Consider the following 15,115-nt stretch of genomic DNA (forward strand, 5'->3'; position numbering starts at 1 on the left):
TGGAGAGACGGTGCTAATGTTTCATGTGAGATGGGCCAAGAAGGTCGAAAAAGAAGGCCGATATTTCATAACCATGGTTATACCCGATGCAAAATCGAAGAACGCATCTGCGAAAAATGAGCCATGGGTACTCGGTAGCCAAGTTGACCAATGCTTCTTCATCACCGATCCGTTGAGGCCTAGTCGTGTTGTCGTGAGGGGGGGGGGGGGGCAAGAGGAGCATCATAGGAATGCAAGGAGACGCCAACGAGGAAGACTTGGACAAGAACGGTGACCCGAAGATCAAGGAGGAATTCGACAGGCACTTCGACATGCCTACTACTAGTAAAGTAAGAAGGAAGACCTCCCTACCCTCTAAAGGTTGTCCGTTCACGCGAAGAAATCTCAAGGTGGCCGGCATAAAGTATTCAACCGCCAACAACCGAAAGGGCAAGAAGATTGCGAAGAGACGCTAGCTAGAGCTCGAAGCCGGGATGAAGAAGATCTTTTTTGGTGTGTGTGTATGTGTGACAAGTACATGCATGTGTGTGTGAGAGAGAGACAAGAACATGTGTGTGTGAGACAAGTAATTTGTAATTGAAAATCCCTAGTAATTATTAAATGTTGTGTTCTTTCTTGAAAATGTAAGAAAAACATTTTTAAAAAAGGGAAAAAAGTAGGGGCAGCCAGGGTTCGAACCTGGGTTACCCAAGCCTACCAGTGGGCTTAACCACTGGGCTAATGTTGTGTTTCTGACAGAACACAGCATTAGCCCAGCTTGTTTATCAAGTGTAAATATTCTGTGGCGCACCAAAGTTGGCATGCGCCATAGAATTCCTTAATTATGTGGCGCATGTCCCACTTGGTGCGGCACAGAATTAAGGATTTCTATGGCGCATGCCAACTTTGGTGCGCCACAGAATATTTACACTTGGTGAAATAGTCGCGAACACCCTTTCTTCCCCACCCTTACCAGTTCTTCTTCGCGCACGAACCCTAGCTAACTGCCACTGTCGCCACCGCCTAGCGCCGCCGCTGCTGAGGAGGAGGACGCGCGAGCCGCCACCGCCACCGAGGAGGAGGAGGACGCCCGAGCCGCCGCCGCCACCGAGGAGGAGGAGGACGCCCGAGCCCAGTGGTTCACGCTCGAGCCCGAGCCGCCGTCGCCGAGGAGGAGGAGGAGGATAGCGCCACCACCACCGCTCGATCCCCGCCACCCGTTCAGTGAGAGCCCCTCTCCCCTCCCCACTGAGTTCATCACCAAGATTCACCACCTTCTTGTTCTTGTCCTTCCCTATTCTTGTTGTTTTTCTACATACTGAATTACCAATGGTCCCCAAATTTGTACTCATCATGGGAATCTGGCTAGTGGAAAACAGACCTTCTTGTTCTTGTCATCATGAACTAGTGAATAAGCAAGGAATATGACAAAATTCATAATAAACAAATGTAGTTATACTTGTCAAAACACACAGAATAGGTATAAAATTCATAATAAACAAATCTAGTGGTTTGCAGTGGTTGTTTGCAGTGGTTGTTGTAATATGCAGTGGCTAATTTATGTAGTGGATGATGCTTTCAAGAATAAAGTGGCCAATTTATGCAGTGCTGCTATAGTCTAAATCAATAGCAGAGTTGTAGGCTTACCTCTTTTTTCATTTCTCTGTTGACAATAATAATGCAGTATTTGTATGATGAAACTTCATTTATATGAAGCATATAATGGATGCATAAATCATGCCTGGTAGTGACTAGATGAATGTTGTAAAATAAGAACACCTAGCAAGATAAGATAAGATATAATGGATGCATAAATCATGCCTGGCACTGCCTACTATTTTAATGAACAAGCTACAACCTACTATTTGGGAATAAAAATAAAAATGAACAAGATTGTTTATGCTCTATAAGCTTGTATGCTACTGGATGTCTTGCTCTATAAGCTTGTATGCTTGTTTATGCTACATAACCAAGTTGCATAGCTGCTGGTTATGAAGAAGCATATACTAACTTTTTAAATTTAAGTCATTATCTACTAAAATTTGATTAGCTATTGGTTTCAAGATAAGAATGCTACTAGTACATGAAATGCTACTGTTTGAATTCATTTATAAAATGATCATGCTCATGCTCATTATCTTGTATATGCTTGTTTGAATTCATTTATGCTTGTTTATACAGTATATATGAAGTGAATATGCTAGATAGAAAATATGAAGCTCCATTTGATAGAAGCAGATATTGCATTTATTTTGTGCTGATATGAAGTAGACATTACATATTTAAGTATATATGAAGCTTTTGTGAAGTTCTATATGAAGCAGATATTAAACTTGAAGTGAATATGAAAATATGAAGCTCCATTTAAGTATATATGAAGTGAATATGCTGTACCAATGCTACTGACCATATATAATGAATTCATTTTAGTTAAAAACTTGAAGTGGCAGAGAATTCTCTGGTTTTTAATGTTCTCTATTAATGGAAATGAATAAGGTTCTCTGGTTTGAAGTGCTAGCTTTCAAAATGTTTTTAATGTACTCTGGTTTTTGTAGTGCTCCCCTAGTTGTAGTGCTCTAGGTTGTAGTGATCCAGGTTGTAATGTTCTCTGGCAAAAAATAAGCTGAAATAGATGCTCCAGGTTAAGAAGGTGATTGTTTTTGTACTACTCCAGGTTAAAAAAATATGCTGAAATAGATGCTCCAGGTTTGTTGGCTTTTTTTGATGCATTGTAGATGGGCAACTTTGTATGGTGTGGATATATGGTGGATATGTTGGATATATGGTGTATATGGTGGATATTTTTGCAGGGATTTCATTGAGTTGCCCATTTCTCCCGAAGCGTTGATTAACTTCCGGTTCGGTTGAGAAATGGGCACTCCTACGTAGAAAAATTAGCAAAGGTCATGCCGACTTTTTTTGTTGAGTTTTGTACTAACTTTTTGCCTCTTTTTAATGAAGTGCAAATAAACATGTCGGGCATCACTTCTAAGCCTAGGAGCCAGAACGAAGAAGCGAGAGAGGCCAACAAGGACTTCTGGGTGGGCTACGAGCGGCCCCGGAAGGCCGCCGCCGAGTCGACCGGCGATGAGGAAGAGGGCCTGGGGGCCGCCGACGACACCGACGAGGGCCGGGACGCCGCCACCGACGAGGACGAGACCTGGGACGACGCCGCCGAGACCGGTGAAGAGACCACGGCCAACTGCACGGAAGGTGATAGCGGCGGCAACCCTTAGGAGGGTAAGAAGAAGAGGACGGCGAGGAGGCCAAGGAGGGATCGGAGGCCGCAAGTGCTCGCCAACGTCACCGATGCTGTCACAGTAGTCTCCGAAAGTGGCCTACCGATGGAGCCTTCGTGGGTTGCCAAAGGGTACGGCATGCAATTAGGGTGCATCGTCCGTGAAACCGTGCCGATCCTAACTAAGGACATCAGAAGCAAGGAGAACGCGGCTATCGCCCAATCCCTCATCCAGAAGCTTCACCAACGATACACGTTCCCGGAGCCGTTCAATAAGAAGGTGGACTCTTTAGCTCTCATGAAGATGAGCACCGCCTTGAGCAGCTGGAAGAATCGGCTGAAGAGAAAGATCGATGGCGGTGAAAGCTGGGAGAGGATAAGTAGCAAAGACCCCTCGCTCTCCTTAGAAGACTTTAATGCATTCAAGTCTTACTTAGAGACTGACAGTGTTAAAAAATGGACCGCCTGGGGGAAGAAAATGCGGGAATTGAACTTAGGGACCCACCATTGCGGAAGCGGCGGTTACCGAGGAAAACAAACACTTTTGGACAAGGAGGATGCCGAGATGGTACGTTTGGGGAAAGAAAACCCCTGGCACAAAATCGAGGATGTACAGGCTAGGAACTTTGTCCGGTCCCGCTACTACTTAAACTGGAAGATGGGGGAATTTATTACGGACTACAAAGACGTGAGGGATTTCGAGAAGTACCTGGTAAGGATAGTCTATATTATTTCGCTCATCTTATTAGGCAATGAAGCCAAATGGGCTAACCTTAAGTTCCTTTGTCTGAAGGATGAAGTGTTGAAGGCTAGTTGTACGGCTGGCCCGTCGTCCCAGGGGTCGACGGAACCGTGGGACACGCCTTTCAATAGGGCGGCGAACAAATACAAGGACAGGGAGCTGGACAAGCCACCGACGTCGGGTGGCCGTGTGTCCGGCTTGGCACAAGTATGAAGCTATCCGAGTACTACGGATCGGATGCCAAGACGAGAAAGCTGGAGAGGAGGTCGTCGGCTAAGGATAAATCCGAGGTTCAGGATCTAAAGAAGAAGGTGGAGTCACTAGAGAAGCTGGTGGCCGAAAATCCTATGGAGAACACGGAGACGATGAACAAATTATTGGACGAGAAGATCCGGCAGATCATCCCCCCTGGGTTGATTTAGGGGTTAGCTGCTTGGAATGCGGGAGGTCAAGTGGGGCCGATACATGTGCCCAGCATCAGCGGCAGCAAGTCAAGATTCCACGTGTCGCCGACGCTGCCGCTCCACCCGACGCCGGCGTCGGGGCTCCACCCGACGCCGCCGCTCCACCCGACGCCGCAGCTCCAACCGCCACCGTAGCTCCAACTGGTCGCATCGACGCCCCCAACAGCCGCCCTTGTATCGACAGTAGCCTAGATCGATGCCATCCAGAAGGTAAACTCATTAGTTACTCCTTCGCGTCATCTTCTTTAACTGTATATGCCTTTCGTGACTGCCATCTCACGATGCCCAACATGGCGCCCCTGACTCAGGATGAACAGTGCATACTTCTGCATGCGGTGGAGCCCGGCGGCAAGTTGGTGGAAGTTTCTAGCGGTCTTGTCATGGCTTCCCGCGTTATGCACAACGCTGTATTGGCGGAAAACGTGGTGAAGGTCAAGTTGGTAATGGTAGTGCCGGAGTACCGCTACGCCATCCCCCCTTTCAACCTCCGGGCATAGACGAGGGCGACGTTTTGTCCCTTGGGGATTGCACCTCATGGCTTATGAAATGGCCGTAGAACCAGATTCGTCTGGGGGGGGGGGGGTCTTTCGAGTGCTTAGAACAGCACCGGCGCCACCTCCCCTATCATCCGGCCCAAGATCGCCAGCGCCGACGACACCCTTAAGGAAACGGCGGTCGCCGCCCCCACTACCCTATAGGAACCGGTGGTCGCCGCCGCCACCCGGAAGGAACCTGCGATCACCGCCACCACCACACGCCACAAACAGTTGTTGGGAGCGCTACCGCAACGACCGTCGACCAGACGCAAGGTACACCAAGTGGCGGCATCGCAACCGCCACCACCTAAGGTCCAGGACATGGTGCCACTTGATGGCAACGATGTAGATGATGATGATGATGATGATGACATCGATGCCTACATCAACACTGGCGCCTGCAGCCAAGATATGTACATGCCTCCTATGGATGAACAAGCCTTCCGCACTCACGGAGATCAACTTGGTCGTCCCACTACAGTCACGAAGCAGTGCCTGGTCTTCACGGGTTTTTCTCAAGACACTCCTCCGGAGGCTGGCAATCCGCTCAAGTCAAGCCTGCTACCGTTTTTAGCCCTAACACGCTGCGTAAGACGATCATCGGGGAGCCACCCAAATCAACACCAGCAGCAACCCAAGCAACCTCAGAAGCACCACCAGCACAGACCCCAGCAGCACCACCATCAGCACCACCAGCACCCCCAGTAGGTCAGGTGAGGAAGGCAAGGAAGAGAGGAGCCAAGAAGGGCGCATCTTCGAGCCAGCCTGCTCCTAAGAGGATCCGGGCCGACGACATGGTACCACCTACACCGGATGGCTTGCCCCGGTGTCATGAAGCTGGTAAACCGATACTGCCTCCGGACATGGAACACCTCGCAAGTGGACCAATGCTCCCTTTGCAGCACTCTATTAATTATCTAGAGAGCGTCCTTCTTAAAGAAAATGATCCAAATTACCCGGTGTTCTCGGTCAAGGTGCCGTCCGACCCGAACTTCGTCCATGAAGACCCCGCGGATATCTTCTTCATAGCGTTCGAGGAAGTCTTCAATCTATTTCACTCGAAACGGCTCGACTATAACTTGGTCCGCCTATACGCGATCAATCTTCAGATGAAGATCAACAAAGAGAGACCCCGCTACATCGCGGTAGCGGATCCCTACTACATGCGCGATAGCCAGCTCCAGGACGGCTCAAGGACACGGACCAAGGCGGTGCGGTACCTCCAGAGCTTCATGCTCATGTACAAAGAGAGCAACACCATTCTTCTGTCTGTCTTTCCCGAGTAAGTACATATCCGCTCACGGCCGTCGTAACTTATGATTTCTTATATAATTCTTCCATTGCCGATCATTTCCAACATTCCATTTCAATTGCATGTGTTGAGCAGGGACAAATACTGCACACTCATCATCCTAGATCCGAAGTGGTCACTAGCCCAGTATTTCGACTCGTCGAGTACGACGACGAAGAAAGACTACAAGAGAATAAGGGGTGTTCTTGATGAGGCTATCCTTGGCTACTCCAAAAATGGAGGCACCTTCGACAAGAATGGGCCATATATCAGGCCGGACACTAAAAATCTCGGGTTCAAGCACGTGATCGACTTCCCTTGTATCAAGCAGCCAACTGGCAGCATTAAGGAGGCCTTCTATGTCCTCCATCACCTTAAAGGGTTTGTCGAGGATGCAGAGATGATGTGTCTGCCACCTAGTAAGCGAGACCCCATTAAAATGTCGAGGGAAATCAATGATGATGATCTTAGAGAAGACTTCCATCGCATCCAACTAAAGCTCTCGGAAATTATCTTACAAGATGTATCCAACGCATCAGGGCTCTTACACCAACTCAGAGGGTTGTCTAAGAGGGATATCGAAGAACGCCTACATAGGCAGGGTGATGGAAGGGCGTGGACGACGAATGACTTGTACAAGTCGTTCCCGGAGCCGCTCAAGAAGACGTCTCATTGACCGAGGCCGGTGTGCCTAGCATTACTTTGAATCGATGGACAATTTGTACCGTGTTGTAAACTAAACTTGTTTAATTTGCTCGAAACGGTGGTCGTCATTGTTGGACTTCAATTACTATTGTAGTCGTTATCGTTGAACATGATTACTTATGTGATACCGATGCTATATGTATTTTAGGTTTATTATTATTTCCTTGCTTTAATTCTTGTGAATATGTATGTATGTGCACCCTCTAACTCTTTCCATTGCGTTACATACTAATATGCCTTGTGTCCGCAGAGATGACGTACTACGTCGTGTTCGAGGGGCGGGTTCCAGGAGTGTACGAGGAGTGGGAGGAGTGCAAGAAACATGTGCACAAGTTCAGCGGCAACTGCTACAAAGGGTACCCGACTAGACACGAGGCGGTTGCCAAGTGGAGGAAGCACCAGTCGACCAAGAGAAAGATGAAGATGAAGACCTTCCTTGTGCTCTCGCTCTTGCTCACCATCGTCGCGACGGTACTCTATTTCATCCTAGTATAGGCGGCGGCCGGTGTCACTTCATTTGTATCTAGAGATGATGAACTTAATTAATTTGCATGGATTATGAGTTGTATGGAGCTATATGTATAACCGGATCGGGATCTAAGTAATGTGATGATGATGTGATGATTATATATGTCCATATTATATCTGTCTATATTATATCAGTATATAACCTGTATACTGTGTACAAAACCTGTATAAAACCTGTATAATACACCAGGGAGCACAAAATCGAGTATACATGTACATTGTTCTGTGGCGCACCAAAATATAATTCAGTGGCGCACCTATTTCTGTGGCGCAGCTAGATCATATGCACCACAGAACCACTTAATTCTGTGGCGCACCACAGCCAGTGCGCCACAGAAACCTTAATTCTGTGGCGCATGGTCCGGTGCGCCACAGAAACCTTATTTTTGTGGCGACGTTTCTATGGCGCACCGCCCATGCGCCACAAAATCATTTTTTCGTGCGCCACTGATGAGGCTTTTCCTACTAGTGTGGGGGTTGCAAATCTCAAACTTCTCCTGCTTTTTATGAGAACATGTCTGGCTTGAAGATCAACTTCACTGAGAGTGAGGCTCTTGTGACTGGGGTCACGACCGAGGAGCAGCAGAGGATTGCAGACGCTCTGAACTGTAAGCTGGGAGCTTACCCTTTCCGCTATCTGGGTTTTCCGGTTAGTGACAAGCGCCTCTCGGTGACGGATTGGATTTTCCTCATGGAGAATGTAGGCCACATGGTGGACCCTTGGCAGGGACTGTTCCTGGCATCGGCTGGGCGTCTTGAATTGACTAATTCCTGTCTTTCAAGCCTACCGATGTTCGCGATGGGACTCTATCTCCTCTATGATTCCACTCACTGGGAGATGGATAAGTCTAGATCCCGGTTCTTTTGGGAAGGGACAGGGAATAAGAGGAAGTATCATATGGTGGACTGGGCCACGATGTGTAGGCCTAAGGAGGCCGTGGGTCTGGGATCCTCCACACGAAAACGATGAACATTGCCCTGATGCTTCGGTGGATCTGGAGGTTGTATCAAAATGAGGAGGGCCTATGGGTAGACCTCCTCAAAGCTAAGTATCTGGGAGATCATGACCTTTTCTCTCCCTTGGTTAAAACTAAGGGTTCTTAGTTCTGGAACTCCATCCAGAAGCTGAAGTGGCATTTTAAGCCGGGAGCTCGCCACAATGTCCGGAATGGTAGGCGAACATATTTCTGGTTGGACTGGAAGACTGGCAGGGCCCCCTACACCAGCTGTTTCCTAAATTGTTTGCTTGCTGCGACAATCACTTTGCGACAGTGGCGGCAGTGAGGTCAGCCGAGGGATGGCGTATTCGTTTCCGTAGGACGTTTGGCTTGGAGGAGACGGTGGAATGGGAGAATCTATGCAGGATTTTCGATCTTCATCCGATCCATACAGATGAGGACCAGATCTTCTGGGAGCTCGAACCATCCGGGGTGTACTCGACTCACTTGATGTACCTTCGGTTGTCTCACGGGGCTACGATCACATACTTTAGAGAGGTGTGGAAAACCAAGGTCCCCCCAAAGATCAGGATCTTTCTTTGGCAGTTGATTAGGGGGAGACTACCTTCGGCGGACCAGGTGGCCCGTAGGAATGACCCAATTGACGACAGCTGCGCTCTTTGCGGTGAGCTGGAGGATGGTGATCATATCTTCTTCAGATGTCACTTAGCTCGCTTCATGTGGGCTGGAGTTAGGGAAATGCTACCCTGTTCTTGGAATCCGACAGGGGTCGGCGACTTTATCACCATCGGCTAGGGGCTCTCGGCTCCCTTGCGTAGGATAGCTTGGTTCGCGTTTGCGGCGCTTTGTTGGTCGCTTTGGAACATCCGTAACAAGCTAGCTATGGAAGGGAAGACGATTTCTAACCCTGCTGATGCCCTATACAAAATGCCTATCTATATGCAGAGCTGGAGGGTTCTAGCCAGACGTTAGGGACAAAGCGTTGGTGGACGAGGTGCGGGATAGGGTTAGGCGACTTCATGCAAGGACAAGAAGGGATGGACAGGATGCGGCGGCTGCGTAGTGGCTTCTCTTGCTACTACTATGTCTTGTTCTTTGTATCGTCTAGGACCTAAGGTGTTATGTACCATGCCGATCAACTTTGAGCTTTAGTGTGTGTCTGTGGAGTTGAGTATCCGACTGGTTTGTTGTATTGTTGAATGTTGCCACGAGCGCTTTATATATAAAGCCGGGCCATGAGGCCTTATGTTTAAAAGGTTTCAGCCGAACACGTGAAAACCACCTGAAAAAGCTCCACCAATTACAGGTCTAATAACTATAACAATATATTCAACATAACACACAAGTTCAACAGTCACTAGTGGAAAAGAGGCCTTTCGTCCCAAGCAAATGTCCCCGTTTTGAACCAAACCAGGACCAATGGGGGGGGGGGGGGCATTGGTCCTGGTTCATCATGAAAACCCTTTAGTCCCGGTTCGTTTGGACCTGTCGTCGTGGTGAACGAGCAGATGCCATAGGATGGCTTAGATTGGGGCCGAATGGACGCAAGAGGATTCGGGGGAGGGTTTGCGATCAGGTGGGAAGAGATTCCGGATGGTTTCCTCAAGAACTTGGCCAAGGCCAGAAGTTGAAGAAGAAAGACACAAGGAAGAACTCCCTCTAGATCACCATGTTCATAGATTCACACAAGTTACAGGCTCTGCCTTCCTACATACACGCGTACATACTTGCCCGTGAAGATGGGCTGCCCCCTCTCCTTATATAGGGGAGAGGGTGGCTTACACTGCAAGAAACCCTAATGGCATCTTTGACTGGACAAACTACTTCTGAGTTCTTGTACAAAGCTACTTTAGCAGCTACTGTACAAAGCTACTTTAATCATAGATGACACCGGGGCCTTCTTTTATCATAGAAGCTGACGTCCCCCGGCTTCTTTCTCCGTCACCTCTCTCTTTGGCGCCAGGGCTCTGAATAAAGTTACTTGGCGTAGCTCATCCTTGTCTTCTTGCTCTGAAGAGAATCTTTGACCAGTCCTGCCGACAGGCTCTCCTTTCCGGTATCTTTTATACCGGGTCCCGGCATACCCCTTTGGGGATACCGGCTTAGCCTTGCTCTCCCGGATTCCTTCTAGGCTTCCGGCAAGAACATTAAACCGGTATCTCGATGGCTCAAACCATCCGGTTTGGCATGCCTTTGGCATACCGGGGGTTATCCCCCCAACATTAGTCCCCGAAGCTGGTATAGCCTGGAGGATTTTATCCCTCTGAGACCATGCCAGGTTTTCATCTTTCTAAGATACCGGTTTAGTCACTCATCTCTTGAGCTTAGTTCCGGCACCTTTACCCTTGTTCCTTTTCTTCTCTTTGCAAGGCTCGTTCCGGCATCTCTTTTTTCCGGCACCACGTGTCTCTGCTCCTTCCTCGGCGAAGTCGAGAATATATCGGGCCCCGCGCCTGTCAGTGACATGCGCACTGTAACTGACGCGCCAGTGCCCGCTGTCACATCGTTTCGACTCCCGCGCACGCATTTAATGCACCGCAGCGGATCCCACTACCTCTTCGGGATCCCGCGTGCGCCTCCGTGTGGCCTCCGTTTTCGCGCGTGTATCCGTTCGCCACGTGGCGGCCCAAGGTGCGAACCGTCGCGGGCCGCGAGGCGAACCGCCGCGGCCCAGCGGTTCGCTGCCCACTTTCTCTCTCTTATATAAGCACAACTGCCCGTTCCCCTTCATCTTCTTCGCATTCTCCTCCTTCGCGCACAGAGCTCCACGCCTCTGCGCCTCCGCCGCTCTCCGTCCGCCGTCGCCCGTTCAAGCTCCGGCGCCCGGCGAACTTACGCCGCCCCTCCGCCGAACTTCGCCGTGCGGAGTTCTTTGGCAGCACCTTCCTCGCGTCCGCCGCATTTGTGCTTCTTCGCGAGCTTTTCCGCTTCGCCATCGACGGAGCTCGCCGGCGACCGCAGAGCCGCTCCACCGCCAGCAAACACTCCCCTCAGCGTCCGCGCCGCTCAAGGTTGGTATCAATTTTGCTTTACTCGCCGTTCGCTTGCTTTCCAGATCTTGAGCCTTTGGTGTTCTTATTTGCTCCTTTTCTTTGGTTTTCTTCTTACTCGTAGATCTTCACACGGGGTTGAAGTTTGGGATTCCTGTTTCTCCGCCCATCCTTGCGATGTCTGACGAGGGATCTTCCTCTGCATCCTCTTCTTCTCTTTCTCTCAAGCGCCGTAGACCTTCTCCCGGTGAATCTACGGCCTCAGATCCAATGGAAACCGATTCCGGCAACCAGCAGGAATCCGGTGACCCCCAAGAGTCCGGCGGCCACCTAGAATCCGGTAGCTTTAGCCAAGCTTCCGGTAGCCAAGAGGCCAGTGGCTCTGGTCAAGCCTCCAGCAGCTCCAGCCAATCTTCCGGCGAGGAGCCTTCCCCAACCACCCGCGGAGCCTGGATGGGCTCCTACGTTCGAGTTTGAGGTCGTTTGGCGGTACCGGTCTCGGTGGTTTCCGGAAGGAGTTGCTGGCCGGATTCCGGATAACGAGATCGAACCGGATCCGGAAGACGACGAGCATGTTGTTTTTCTCGCTCACTTTGAGCGCGGCTTCGGCCTTCCTGCCTCTACTTTTTTCCGGGATTTCCTGGATTTCTACGATCTCCAACCTCACCACCTTCCTGGCAACGCCCTTTTCTATCTTTCTTGTTATGCCACCTTCATGGAGGCTTACATCGGCATTCGTCCCACTCGTGAGACGTTTGCCCGTTTCTTCAACCTGCGGATCAACTCCGTTCAGGGCAAGGAGATCCCCAAGCCCAAGCCGCCCGTGCAGTGCGGCTCCTGCATCGTCGGCTCCCGCCAAGGGAGCACTTTTCTTAAGCTTTCCGGCCTCGAGTCTTGCCGCACCTGGCAAGGAACTTTCTGTTACGTGAAGAACACCGGCCGCGCTGATCGCATCACTCTGCCTCCAGATCAAGCGGGGCCCCCAGTAGAACCAGCGGAGCTACAACCCAAGGACGGAACACGCCGAAACCAACCGGGTAGTGCGTTTCTTGGCCTCTACGAAGAAGGAGACCAACATCTGTTTCCGACGATATCATCCGGACTTTCATATCGCGCCGGGTGCTTCCTGCTGAAGCGCCGCGCACATAGGATGAGCGAGATGTATGGCCCAGGCGATCCTACCAAGATCACAGGCCGCGCTCTCAGCAAGAAAGACGTTGTTCTCAAGGCCAAGCAGATTTGTCAAACTGCTATGCCTTTTGCGTGGGAATGGGGCCTCCTTCCCCTCAGTTTCTCTAACCGTCCGACCCAAGAAGTAAGAGATTGCGCAATTTGGGGTTGTCTTTGCCGGTAAGTTTCTGCTTTTGCTAACCATCTTTTTTACCTTGTTTCAGGCCAGGGACCGCTTCCCCTCTATCCAGGCAGAGCCGCGAGGACCTCTCCGGAAGCGTGCCTTTGACTCCTTCGACCCGGATCCCTACATCTTTTGGAAGGATCTGAAGATGGGGAAGACTCCGGCTGCGCGCCTTGGCCGGGACCCGCCGGAGCCCACCGGAAATCCGGAGGAGCTGGTTGTGCTCGAGGTATTTTCTTTTCCGGCTTCTTATACTTTGCCATTATCGCTTTCTTGCGAATTGCTTCTTAGCCATATCCAACTCACAGATCCACGAGCGCGTGCCGCCCCTGCGCGCCGAGGCCGGCACTGAGTTTGTGGACAAACTCATGGCCCAGGGCCAGAAGAACAAGCAGCCGGCATCTACTGCCGGCTCCAGCCATGCTCCTCCCTCCAAGCGCTTCCGGACGGAGCCCGTGGGGGAGAAAGAAGTGGGCGTGCGCCGCTACGGGCGCAAAGCGATGCCAACCGCTTCCGGGTAATTTCATTTTCCGGCTTGCCTCCTTTTTTGCTAAGTTCTTTTTCCGGTTGCTTCTTCTCAACCACTTGTCTTTTTTCTTTTTCTCAGCCCCGCTCTCAAGCTTGGCCCAAGGCCATCGGGCTCTGAGGGATCCGCAAGGACCTCAACCCCTCCTCCTCGTTCAAGCCCGGCACCATCTGGTGCCGGCAACACCTCTGCCTCCCTTTCGGGGGGCACAACACCTTCGGGGCGTGCGGCCCCTTCACTGTCAGATCACCGCACGGAGGAGGATCTTTCCTTCCTCCCGGAACACCAAGACACCGGCGCCAGCAACACCGGCGCCGGAGAAGAAGAAGCTGCCGGGCGGGCGGAGCCTTTTGCTCCTCCCGTCCTCGAAAAGACAACCTCCGCGCCGGAATCTTCCGCGCCGGAAGGCTCCAAGACGGGTGACGCTCCTAGCGCTCCCCCTTCTCCACGCACCATCCTCATGCCTCCGCCTGAGGCTCCTCGCGCCCAGCCCTCCAAGGCCGCTCCTGGCGCGCCGCCGGCTAAGACTTCCGGGGCCTCTTCTACCGCGCCGCCGCCCAAGCCCTCCAAGCTCATCAAGGGGAAGGCGACGGCCTCCAGCGCCCCTTCGGGCGGCCAGCAGCCCTTGGTGCTGCACGTCTCCAAGGCTGCCAAAAGCGCCAGCATGAAGGCCACCGGCCTCCTCGGCCGCATTACGGAGTTCCAGCGCCAAGGCCGGGACCTGGGGCACCTCCTGCCGTATGCCCAAAAGTGGAACGCCGCGGACATCACTCCGGCGACCCGCGGCATGGGCAAGGATCGGCTGCCGGCACCTGATCCTGTCGGGGATCGGTGTTCTGAGGAGCACTTCATGCGGCTCCGGGCTGCCGTAAAAGAGCTTGACAGCGCGTGGTACGATTCCACGAACAATCTGACGGTATGTTCTATTAACTTTCAACCTTTGCCGGTTTCTTCGTTTCCGGTTCTGCTTTATCTTTTCCTTAGTTTCATGCCGGTTTCTCTCTTGTCTATCTTCCCAGTCCCCGAGTTTTGTGGTGAGAGCGCAGCTCTTAGCGCAAAACTTAACTTAAGTTTTTAGCGCAAAACCGGCACTGCCAGTCCCCGAGTTTCGGGTTAAACATCTTCTTCTTAACACATAATTTACCTTAGAAATGCGCAAAACCGGCACTTTGCCGATCCCGAGTTTCGGGTTAAGAACTTGGTTCTTAGCACAAAATTTTACCTTATTTCTTCTTTTTCTTGAACAGGTCACCGCGACACTCGGAAGGCCCTCTTCGAGGAGCTTTTATGGGAGCTCCGTGTTCTCTCTGAGGCACATGACAAGTGCCAAGGTAAGTTTTTCGTTTCACCGGCATCTTTGCTACCGGAAACCTCTTTTCCTTGTGATATTTACAATTTCTGTTCAACAGTGATCCCGGAAGCTTCCATCGATGCTCTCAAGGAGCAGCTCGCCACGGCCCAACGTACTATTTTTTCCTTTCTCCTTTGAACTTGGTTTCTTTTCAGTTTTACTAGTGTAGCCTTGCTAACACTCATTTTTCCGGTTACAGGGGAGAAGGATGAGCTCAGCCGGCAGCACCAGGAGGAGCTAAACGCCCTCAAGACCAGCTACCAGGAGCTCAAGTCTCGATTGATTCAGTCGGGGCTTGACCACGCCAAGGCCCTCAAGGCCGCTGAAGTGACTGCAGCGGCCAAGGTGGACGAGGCTCTGGAGAATGCCTGCAATGCCACGGTGGTGTTGCGGGCAGAGCTGGAGGAGATGACCAAGGCCCGGAAGGGTGCCGAGGAGCAGGCCGCGGCTGG

At 51.2% G+C, this 15,115-nt stretch overlaps 1 protein-coding gene across 1 annotated transcript; it reads left to right on the forward strand.

The window, feature by feature from the left end:
• The first annotated feature begins 12,578 nt into the window (after positions 1-12,578).
• LOC139831304 (uncharacterized) lies at positions 12,579-13,497 on the forward strand. The gene is made up of 3 exons (XM_071820606.1): positions 12,579-12,747; positions 12,827-13,015; positions 13,095-13,497. The coding sequence occupies exons 1-3, from the start codon at positions 12,583-12,585 to the stop codon at positions 13,305-13,307; spliced, it is 567 nt and encodes a 188-aa protein (XP_071676707.1). The 5' UTR covers positions 12,579-12,582; the 3' UTR covers positions 13,308-13,497.
• Positions 13,498-15,115: the final 1,618 nt, after the last annotated feature.

This window comes from Lolium perenne, chromosome 5 (assembly GCF_019359855.2).
Source record: "Lolium perenne isolate Kyuss_39 chromosome 5, Kyuss_2.0, whole genome shotgun sequence".
NCBI lineage: Eukaryota > Viridiplantae > Streptophyta > Magnoliopsida > Poales > Poaceae > Lolium > Lolium perenne.

Bases quoted from the DNA above. Each gene is read 5' to 3' on its own strand.
- LOC139831304 (XM_071820606.1), top strand. From the start codon at position 12,583: ATGAGCGAGATGTATGGCCCAGGCGATCCTACCAAGATCACAGGCCGC. The intron at 12,748-12,826 runs GTAAGAGATTGC...ACCTTGTTTCAG, and splicing joins CTAACCGTCCGACCCAAGAA to GCCAGGGACCGCTTCCCCTC. The intron at 13,016-13,094 runs GTATTTTCTTTT...TCCAACTCACAG, and splicing joins AGGAGCTGGTTGTGCTCGAG to ATCCACGAGCGCGTGCCGCC.